The sequence below is a fragment of the Haliotis rufescens genome, unplaced genomic scaffold (genome assembly GCF_023055435.1).
Source record: "Haliotis rufescens isolate VD_foot unplaced genomic scaffold, xgHalRufe1.0.p SCAF_13, whole genome shotgun sequence".
In the NCBI taxonomy this organism is placed as follows: Eukaryota; Metazoa; Mollusca; class Gastropoda; order Lepetellida; family Haliotidae; genus Haliotis; species Haliotis rufescens.
The window spans coordinates 9,547,896-9,559,526 of NW_025963813.1; the positions used below are offsets into that span (position 1 = coordinate 9,547,896).

Consider the following 11,631-nt stretch of genomic DNA (forward strand, 5'->3'; position numbering starts at 1 on the left):
AGATCGACCATTTTCTACAATACAATGTTTTCATAATGGTTTACTCAATGTATCATCTGTATGGGTTGCAGCATTTTGATACGGACACAGAAGATCTGGCGGGGCTGAAGTGGTCCCCAGATGGGCGGGTCCTGGGAGTGTGGGAGTCACCAGTCAATGTAAGTATGAGGACAGTGGTCTCGTTATAATCTGTTACTCTATGATACATCTCTCTGGAAGACCTGACGACCTCACAGAAGGTCGTTTCAGGTGAACTGTCTAATCAGAAAGTCAGTATCAAAGCTTCCAAATACTTGGTATGAATGAGGACTTCAGAGCAGCTCATCTGATGTCTTTGTTTCAAAAATGAAATGGAAAGGTCAGTTCTGAATGTAAATAATATAGAATGGGATATTATGTTGTTGTGGATATTTTACAAACCCTCTCATTTCTGAATGCACCCTGTCAGGAAAGAACTGTAGAAGTAGTGTTTGTTGAGTTTTCTTTTGTTAAAAGGGGCGGTTGGGTAGCCTAGTGGTGAAAGGTGCAGAAGACCCAGGTTCGATTCCCGACATGGGTACAATGTGTGGAGCCCATTTCTGGTGTCCCAGTCGCGATATTCCTGGAATATTGCTGAAAGCGACGTAAAACCAGACTCTATCCTCTTTTGTTAAGGTGAAAATTTTCAAATTGAGGTGGTTATGAAATGAAGCTGACTACTCAAAAACCCACACATTGTTAACAGTGTAACAGGGCGGTCATTGTTAGCTCAGGGTTCAGCTGACACAGCTTTCTCTAGGGGGATGTGGTGGCTGATCTAAGTATTGACATTGCATAGAAAACATGCCCACCTCAGATATTTACATTCTAAATTTCACTTTGCCACCCTATTACAAATTTAAGTTAAGTCGCCGTAAGGGTAGTGTGTCTGCCTGCCCCTTATAGTAGGTCAGTGTTCAAATCCATGCATAGACAGTCTCCCCAAAACGTGGGTAAAAGCCAAGTGGATAGTGTGTTTACCTGCGACACAATAAGTCTTGGTTCAAGACCCTGCATAGACACCGAGCTAAGCTTAGCTAATCAGATGTTTTGTCCTAATATGTTGGATTTCTAAATCTTCCCTATTGGGCTTAAATAATGCTGATGGGAGGTTAAATTTTAACTTAAAGGTTTACGAAAGTGGTCTTACCAATTTTCAGACCCGTGAGTATCTGGGTAGAGAATAGGTCTTCAGCAACCCATGATTGCCATAAGAGAAGATTAGCAGGATTGATTGGTCAGGCTCGCTGACTTGGTTGATGCATGTCATCATATCCCAATTGCATGGATCGATGCTCATGTTAATCACTGGATTGTCTGGTTCAGACTCAATTATTTACAGACCACCGTCAAACAGCTTGAATATTGCTGAGTGCAGTGTTATACAACAAACAAACCAATCTTCAACAGGAGTTTTGATAATCTTGTTCTCAAAGTGAGACAACACAATTTTTACATCAAATTCTTGAACTCTGACCCTTCTCTGTGATGTAGGACAAATCAACATCGTTACATGTTTTAAAGTCAAGAAATTACAGAACTTATGTTTAAAACATAAGGTTTGGTGTTACGTTAGAGTGCTTACTTTCACCATGGAAAGTATCTTGCTAGTCATTAGGACAGGGGACTATGACACTTAAGGCATGAGGCCACGGAGGTGTTGCTAATCAATGGGAGTTACAGGCAGTGTTAGGCTCTGACCCAGTTTCCTGGAGCTAACATGCAGCATGTATTAAGTCATGCTGGCAATGTATAGACATGATGTGATTACCTAGTGTTAGATACCCCTAGGGGTGGGGGGCGGGGGGTGGGGGGCAAGGGGTGTTTTCTGTGACATCTAATCACTGCCCCAGTGGGATGGCTGATTGTTGGGGAATACTTGCCCAGAATTTCAGAATCACTGACACATGAAAGCTGTTCCGCTTGAATATGTATTGATGATATATTTCTCTAACCAGCTTTAGTCCAAGCAACTTTTCAAGAAGCACTGCCTGTTGGTGTATTGGAATTAGCAATGTATTGTATACCACCATGGATTGTTAATTTGTGATAGGAATTTGTTAATTATGATATAGATATTAATGCTCATTTAATCGCTAACAGAACAATTTAATTGTTTCAAAACCTTTTTATGGTTTGAGCGGATCCATTTGGTTCCAGACAGAAACATCTGTGAGTCTTTTTAAATGGCATCATTTTCATTAATTTAAAAAAATAAATAAAATATTTAATTGTAAAATGTAATGCAGTGATCACTCATGATGTGCAAATTTTCAAAGTGTCAAACAGTTAATGTCAAAGGACAAGTTACACGATTGCTGATGTTAGCTGAAATCCCAGGCTAGTGGAACACGGATAAAAATTTTAAACACAAACGCCTGAGGCAGTTTCCTGGAGAATATAATATCAAAGAGGAAAGTTATTTCAGATCTGTGTTACTTCCATTCACATTTTCTGAGTAGGGGTGAAGTGTCACACGTCTCTCATCGAGGGATCTAAGGATTTATTGCCCTCCTTAACGTATGCATTTGACTTTAATGAACCAGATATAAACTTCAGTTTCCTGCTCTCAACATTGTAACTGATATAACACGACTTGCAGAGTGTTTGGACTTGTAATAGGTTGTGTCATTATTAAACTGTGCGTGAAGAAAACACAAGTGATATTTGGATGACTGTGAGATTCTTAACTTATTTCAGTCATGGTATTGATCTGAAAAGTCAAATATTTTGCATTTTTACGTAACTTGATCCAAGATTATGTAATTTAGGGTAAATGACTTCCCTCAGGCATTGTTTTTTTGTTGTGACGTGAAATATATCTTGTAGCGATTCTCAGTGCAGAGCTCCAGGTACAGGAAACTCCAGTTATAACCAACTCAAAGGGGTCATAAATTTTAGTTTTTCATAATCGTAGTTCGTTACCAGCATATATACAGCATATATACAGCAAATGGCCGGGACCAAAAATAAGTTTGTTATAGACATATTTTGAGCCATCTAGTATTGACTGACATGTTATCCTTCACCTGGGGGATTCAATAGAGTTTTACTCCAGTGGGGCAAGGCCATTGGGTAGTTTTAAAATGAGTGAACTTTTTATAAACATATTTCTTCTAACAATGATGTTCCACTTCATGAGATGCTCTAAGTGTGTCACATGTCTGCGCACGACATAGATCGGTATCTCAGTTGTTCTGACCGCCTCCGTGGTCTTGTGGTAGAGCGTCCGCCCGGAGAGCGGAAGGTCCAGGGTTCGATCCCGGGCCGCGTCATACAAAAAGACGTTAAAAGATTGTACTTGTTGTTACCCTGTCTGGCGCTCGGCATTAAGGGGCTAAAACAAGGACTGGTCGGCTCGGAGTCAGTATACTGTGTCTGAGTGGGGTATTCATGTTAAACTGCGGCATGGTATCTCAGTGAGCTAGCACTATAAATCGGCATCAGTCCGGACTAGTACAAGCAGCCACACACACACATACACGTGCATGCACGTCGCTATATAAGTGCAATAATCTTGGACGCGACGTTAAACCCAATTTCACCTCACCTCACCTCAGTTGTTCTTGCTCTTGTTTGTATTATTCACAGCCAGAGAGGTCATATGTATAGAGGTGATGCCGACACAGGCTCTTGTTTTGGAAGAAAGAATTTGTAAGCAAGCAACTTGATTGGGTTATGGTGAATAATTGTGCACACATTATGCAAATACACAGCTTAGCAGGAGCTCTGTGGATGGTTGTGTTATCGTACCTATGGTGGTGTATTTGCCATGTGGATGTTCTGGGTTAGATTTGCTCCCCAGCAACATATAAATGTTGTAAGAAGTGCCTATTAGGTTTGTTTGTTTTCTTGTTTAACGCCACACTGAGCAATATTCCAGCTACAGTCAAGTCCCGTTAATCCGACATCGATGGTTGCATATGATTAACGAGTATGTCTGATAAACGAAATTAAGTAGTATCAATGTTTGTGATCGAAAATCGGACAACTAAACGATAGATAACGATTCAAACACATAATAAAATAATATAAAATAAATATTCATATTGTTATGTTACATTGTTGGTGGAATATGTTTTCTAATCATGCTACCTCTAAAGTTTAACACAAAACAACTGTTATGGACTGTATGACTTATTCAAAATACGTTAAAACGCAAAGTCTGGAAACTGGTACTGCAAAGCTTATGAAAGCTGCTTTCTAAGTGGCTAACGTTGACTTCCTGTTAATCATTCCATTGGTAGGTTATAGTTTGCGAAAGGTTGTTCTGACGTGACCTTGCCGATAGCGAGAACTTGTATCTGATTTTAATGAGATTGAGGTAATCTAAGCATACGATTAATCCTGTTTTCTTTATTTAAAGCATTTATTGTTAAGCAAGTTTATCTCTGTAGCCATTGTTATATGCAGCTACATCCAATTTGTCTCACATCAAAACAAACTCGCAGGCAGATGACCACAGAGTACACTGATCACTGTGTCGGATTATCGAGACTGATTAATGAGTGATTTCTGTTATTTGTTGCAAATTAGGTGTGTCGGAGTCGGAGTGCGAGACTGTCGGATTAACGGGTCTAAATAGCACAGATTTAATCGGTTCCCATCATTAGTGTCGGATAAAGCTGATTGTCGAATTAACGAGTGTCGGATTAATGAGACTTCAGTGTATATGACGGCAGTCTGTAAATAATCGAGTCTGGACCAGACAATCCAATGATTAATATCATGAGCATCGATCCACACAATTGGGATCGATGACATGCATCAACCAAGTCAGCAGGTCTGACCACCCAATCCGGTTAGTCGCCTCTTACAACAAGCATAGTTGCCTTTTACCGCAAGCATTGGTTGCTGAAGACCTATTCTACCCTGGATCTTCACAGGTTGAGAATGACAGTCCATTGGCGAGTTGGTAGAATAATATGACAACAGAACAGTGTTCACATTGCATGAAAAAATAAACTTAATTCATATCTTAATCACAAATCAATTAAACTACAATGATCAGCTAATGTGTGGTGAATGATGTTAGATTGTAGTATAGTGAAACGGCTGACAGAGGGTCATTGTGACAAGACAAGCACTCAAGTCAACGTAAGATTCATCCCAAACTGGGAGGAAGACACTTGATACAATTCGCATAAATAATCTTTATAAAAAAAAAGAAAAGAAATTTTTTAAAATTTTTTTGTTACCAATCCAGGTGCACTTATTAGAAGTGATAAATGAAGCTGTGATAAATATGTCTGCAATAGAGTATCCCTTAATCCCCCATTGTTTAATGGATTGTCACGGCTCACTGACCCCCATACCTTAACAGTGGGGACTGGCAAAGTGGACACCCCCTCTACAACAGTGCAATACTGTAAGACTAGGCTGTCAAGCCTCTTCTGCTGAGGGTCCTGTCATAGGGATGAAGTTCAAGTCATCTTTACGAACCCAAGACAAACATTTGTTATTGATATATACAGAGCTCCAGATAAGCTTTTGGTGTTGTGGGTATTTTACCCATGCATTTTAAAATCATTGGGTATCAGTAATTCTATCTGGGTATTCAAATTTCTGTTACCCACTTGTTTTTACACATGTGGGTATTTAAGTTAAATATTTAAAAACACTATTCATCTAGTCCCTGCAAACTGGTATGGTGTGGGTTCGAGAGCTTTATAGGACTCAAAAATACCACGATACCTCCACAAGAAAGTGTGATTGCAAATGATCATGATGTAACTGTCATCGTGGAGTTTGGCAAGGTTGACGGAATGCCCGTTTATAATTTCAAAATAAGTTGCTGATTTGCTAATCGAATACGCAGGGTAACTTAACACTATTTTGATGAAACGCAAAAGTTTTATTTTTGTAGCGTATCTGTAATATTTGTTGTGTATTTGATATCCTTGGATTTTATTTTACTGTGTATTTCTGCAGTTTTTATGCGTATTTCACGCAGATACGCAGCTTATCTGGAGCTCTGTATATAACATGGATTGTGAAATGTTTATTGCCAGTTATTGGTCTTTGAGCAGGTCTAGGTTACACACCCCTCACAAGATAGAACTCCCCTTATCCTGTAATGAACTTGTGTAGCTAATGGATGGCATGAAATAACGAGATAGCAGTCAGGCTGTCAATCCAAGATTTGTTAATTACTTTGTCTGCGTCAGTTAGGTATGGCTGATGACTTGTGATTGGATTAGATAAGTATTAGGACGTCCTGCACAGAGTAGTGGAGGATCTCGTCTGTGTCAGACTAAGGTTTGGCTCAGCTGACAGCTGTTGGTTGGATTGCATAAGTATTTGGCAGTCATTTACAGATTTGTCGTTGACCTAATTTGAGATACCATGGGGGACACCAGCTAATTAGATTGTATTGCATGTCAAGGTAACGAGGTCATTAATGCCTGAACTAAGGGTGTCAGTTTTCTGGCACTGTTGGTAACCCCTGAAGATCCGGGGTTGAATAGGTCTTCAGCAACCCATGCTTGCCGTAAAAGGCGACTTTGCTTGTCGTAAAAGGCGACAAACGGGATTGGGTGGTCAGGCTCGCTGACTTGGTTGATGCATGTCATCGACTAATTGCGTGGATCGATGCTCATGATATTAAGCACTGGATTGTCTGGTCCAGACTCGATTATTTACAGACCGCCGTCATATAGCTGGAATATTGCTGAGTGCGGCGTTAAACATCAAACCAACCAACCAACGGCACTGTTGGTCTGTGAAATGGGAGGGTTCTTTTGTTGCCATGTGTAAAATATTGCAGCATTAAACCCTAGTCATGTGTGTAGTTAAACCCTAGTCATGTGTGTAGTAAAACCCTAGTCATGTGTGTAGTGCAGTGGAGGACGTGGTTTGGGGAACTCCCCTTCCCTGAGATGTGATACCCCCTGCATGCTATGTCCACATACCAACATACTCATGTGTGTACATACTCACAACCAATACCCCCAATACTGTATTCCCCAACGTGACATACCGCCAATACTGTATTCCCCAACATGACATACCCCTAATACTGTATTCCCCAACATGACATACCCCCAATACTGTATACCCCAACATGACATACCCCGAATACTGTATTCCCCAACGTGACTAACCCCGAATACTGTATTCACCAACAAGACATACTCCCAATACTGTATTCCCGAACATGACATACCCCCAATACTGTATTCCCCAACATGACATACCCCGAATACTGTATTCCCCAACGTGACATACCCCCAATACTGTATTCACCAACAAGACATACTCCCAATACTGTATTCCCCAACATGACATACTCCCAACAATGTATTACCCAACATAACATACTCCCAATACTGTATTCCCCAACATGACATACCCCCAATACTGTATTCCCCAACATGACATACCCCCAATACTGTATTCCCCAACATGACATACCCCCAATACTGTATTCCCCAACATGACATACCCCCAATACTGTATTCCCCAACATGACATACCCCCAATACTGTATTCCCGAACATGACATACTCCCAATACTGTATTCCCGAACATGACATACTCCCAATACTGTATTCCCCAACATGACATACTCCCAATACTGTATTCCCCAACATGACATACTCCCAATACTGTATTCCCCAACATGACATACTCCCAATACTGTATTCCCCAACATGACATACTCCCAATACTGTATTCCCCAACATGACATACTCCCAATACTGTATTCCCCAACATGACATACCCCCAATACTGTATTCCCCAACATGACATACCCCCAATACTGTATTCCCGAACATGACATACTCCCAATACTGTATTCCCGAACATGACATACTCCCAATACTGTATTCCCCAACATGACATACTCCCAATACTGTATTCCCCAACATGACATACTCCCAATACTGTATTCCCCAACATGACATACTCCCAATACTGTATTCCCCAACATGACATACTCCCAATACTGTATTCCCCAACATGACATACTCCCAATACTGTATTCCCCAACATGACATACTCCCAATACTGTATTCACCAACATGACATACCCCCAGGACTGTATTCCCGAACATGACATACACCCAATACTGTATTCCCCAACATGACATACACCCAATACTGTATTACCCAACATGACATACCCCCAATACTGTATTCCCGAACATGACATACCCCCAATACTGTATTCCCGAACATGACATACTCCCAATACTGTATTCCCGAACATGACATACCCCCAATACTGTATTCCCGAACATGACATACTCCCAATACTGTATTCACCAACATGACATACTCCCAATACTGTATTCCCGAACATGACATACCCCCAATACTGTATTACCCAACATGACATACTCCCAATACTGTATTCCTCAACATGACATACTCCCAATACTGTATTCCCGAACATGACATACCCCCAATACTGTATTACCCAACATAACATACTCCCAATACTGTATTCCTCAACATGACATACTCCCAATACTGTATTCCCCAACATGACATACCCCCAACAATGTATTACCCAACATGACATACCCCCAATACTGTATTACCCAACATGACATACTCCCAATGCTGTATTACCCAACATGACATACCCCCAATACTGTATTACCCAACATGACATACTCCCAATACTGTATTCCTCAACATGACATACTCCCAATACTGTATTACCCAACATGACATACCCCCAATACTGTATTACCCAACATGACATACTCCCAATACTGTATTACCCAACATGACATACCCCCAATACTGTATTCCCCAACATGACATACCCCCAACAATGTATTACCCAACATGACATACCCCCAATACTGTATTCCTCAACATGACATACTCCCAATACTGTATCTCCCAATACTGTATCCACCCCCAACATGATATACCCCCAGTACTGTATTCCCCAACATGACATATTCCGAGTATTTTATAACCCAACATGACATACCCCCAATACTGTATCCCCCAACATGACATACCCCCAATACTGTATCCCCCAACATGACATACCCCCAACACTGTATCCACCAACATGTCATTAGCCCCAATACTGTATCCCCTAACATGACATTACCCCAATACTGTATTCCTCTCTTTCACTCTCTCTTCTCTCCCCCCCCCCCCCCCCTCTCTCTCATGACAAAAACCCCAATACTGCATCCTTCCCACAACATGAGACAAGCCCCTATCCCCACTGGTGCAGCCCCAGCTACAGTAACACAGCCTCCCCCTGCTGTCTCCTCCTGCTGTCTCCAGACTGTAAACAAATCAAACAAAGCTGAAGCTCACCTGCATCCAGGGTTAAACGTATACGTGGCCATCTTGTACATAAGGCAGTGAGGATAGTAGGACGGATGAAACAGAGGTGTAGTCCACTGGTCTCAAAACATCGGCTGTCAAACTTTGTGGTTGCTGTGGCAACCAGGTGAGATGGACGGAGATGGAATCCTGTTGTGTGTAAATAGGGTCAGCACCTGTAATTAAGGATAGAGACAAGTGAGTTAGCCCCTGGTCAGGTGAGCCCCTGTGGTCATCAGAGCCTCTCCCCCCTGACGTGCTTTCAACTGACGAGTCAGAGTGGTAAAACTGGGGGTTGTTATTGTAAAGGTCCCGGCTGAATGATTTACACTTGTCGTGCTTCGCTGAATCTGTAATCTTCAGCGTCAGTTTTGGGGAAGTCGGTTCCGCTAGCTTTCCAAGATGGCTTGTGTTGTAATTCTTTCTATTCAGATTTTTCTTTTCCAGAAATAATTCAATCACTTGTGTAATTTTGCTTGAGCAGTGTCTGACTTAATTGATGAGGAAAAGTTTATGCATGTCTGGAGGGGGGTAGATTTTCATAATGAAGGGATGAATTTCTGGAGCAGCTTTTATAACAGCCCATCCATGTGTGTCGTCCTGGAAGACGCTTTACATCTTGTTCTTGAACAAAGACTTTGACAAAGTTTAAAACAATTATTTAACTTTATTCTTTCATGTTTGAAAATCTACAAGTTTTGTTTGTGAGTAAATGGAAGACTCTATGTTCCTTGCTTTATAACGATAGATGGATGTTTCTGGACTGCCACAGTGTGATGACATAATGGAATAAAATATAATGAAACAGACCAATGACTCTTTGCATTGAGTGCAAACAAATCATGACTGATAGATTAGAAAGGACTCAAGCAGTTGGCAGGTAAATGTTGGGACTGATTGCTGTCACAGTTCTCTTTGTTTTAGTTGCTTTACCAATATTTGGCTCAAAATTTGATCTTTGTGGTCAGACATGTGTCTAACTTTAAATTTATCTTAAAACTGCTATTTTGGTTTTATTTAATATCAGCCCAAACTTAAGTGTAAATGGATTGATTTTTATTAAAAAAACAACACATTGTACTATTGCATTTCTGAAAAAATAATATTCTGAAAAGCTCTGGTGCATCATGGGAAAACAAGTAACGCGGTGAAAGTTCGGGGAATCCAGGGTTGGTTGTGAAACCAGAAAATACAAATATATTTTTAAAAGGCAAATCACTCTGTAACTCCAGGCCTTAGATGTTAGAAAGCCTGATGACTAAATCACTGTTGAAAGTGGCATTTAAGTCTCACTCACTCACTCACTCACTCACTCACTCACTCACTCACTCACTCACTCACTCACTCACTCACTCACTCACTCACTCACTTGTCAGTTTCAACAAATATATTAGAAACCCATTGTTATAATCTTCATGTAATTAGTCATTGTTTACAGTTGTTTTGATATAGTTCAGTTCGTGAGGTACTTTGAGCTATCTTTTCTCTATTACGGCAATTACTTAACAGTTAAATCTGTGAACACTTAAATTAGACAAGCCATGAAGTCCCTGGAAAACGTTCAAGAGAAAATGATTGCAGTGTCGTTCATGCATGACAAGAATTGACTTATTTCAGCTATTGAATTTTAGACAACATGTATCTCTGGATGTACTGACTGCATCAGTGGTTTTTGTAACAACGTAATTAGACATTAATGTCGTATGTATGTGTGGACATTAGGAAATGATCATATTTCAATACAAGTTGATTACAGACATTGTGGATATGGAATTTGAAATTTGTTTATGATGGCTGCTTTTGAAGAAAGGTGTACATTAAATGTGTGTACGTTTTTCATTATGTTTATGCTCCATTGATTGTGTTCAGGATTTAATGGGCTTTGTCAGTATTCTTACTGAAACAAGGGGGGGGAGGGCATCCACGATAGTGTAAATGTAGGGATGAAATGGTGTCATGTTGTAAATGTTATTTAGTGATTGGTTCCTCGTTTCAATTTAGAATATTCCAAGAGGAGCTACTATCCACTGTGTGTCAAGTATTACATCCAAGAAAGTTGTGTTATGTGACCATTTCTTCCTTACATCATGCAGATGGGAAGGTCGGGGGATGCGATCCCCAGATGTTATACCAAAAGCCGTTGAAAGATGGTTCTTGTTGTTACCCTGCCTGGCAATCGGCATTAAGTGTCAGTATACTGTCAAAGTTAGGTTAAACTGCGGCTTGGTATCTCTGTGGGAAAGCTCTAAAAACGGGCATCAGTCCTGATGAGGCCAAGCAAGCACACACATGCACACACACACACGCACACGC

At 40.6% G+C, this 11,631-nt stretch overlaps 2 protein-coding genes across 6 annotated transcripts in view; one reads left to right on the forward strand and one right to left on the reverse strand.

The window, feature by feature from the left end:
• LOC124115174 (cellular tumor antigen p53-like) overlaps positions 1 to 11,631 on the reverse strand; it is a 68,317-nt gene that overhangs the window by 48,382 nt on the left and 8,304 nt on the right. For all 4 annotated transcript variants that reach the window (XM_046476070.2, XM_046476069.2, XM_046476068.2 and 1 more), the window contains exon 2: positions 9,310 to 9,494. In XM_046476070.2, the coding sequence (XP_046332026.1) occupies positions 9,310 to 9,350 (41 nt within the window). In that variant the 5' untranslated portion in view covers positions 9,351 to 9,494. The remainder of the gene's footprint in view (positions 1 to 9,309; positions 9,495 to 11,631) is intronic.
• Positions 1 to 11,631, forward strand: part of LOC124115175 (WD repeat-containing protein WRAP73-like) — a 58,794-nt gene that overhangs the window by 11,751 nt on the left and 35,412 nt on the right. For both annotated transcript variants that reach the window (XR_007220332.1, XM_046476074.2), the window contains exon 7: positions 72 to 158. Coding sequence is in view for 1 of the 2 variants with exons in the window: in XM_046476074.2 (XP_046332030.2) it covers positions 72 to 158 (87 nt within the window). In the remaining variant the exon portion in view is untranslated. The remainder of the gene's footprint in view (positions 1 to 71; positions 159 to 11,631) is intronic.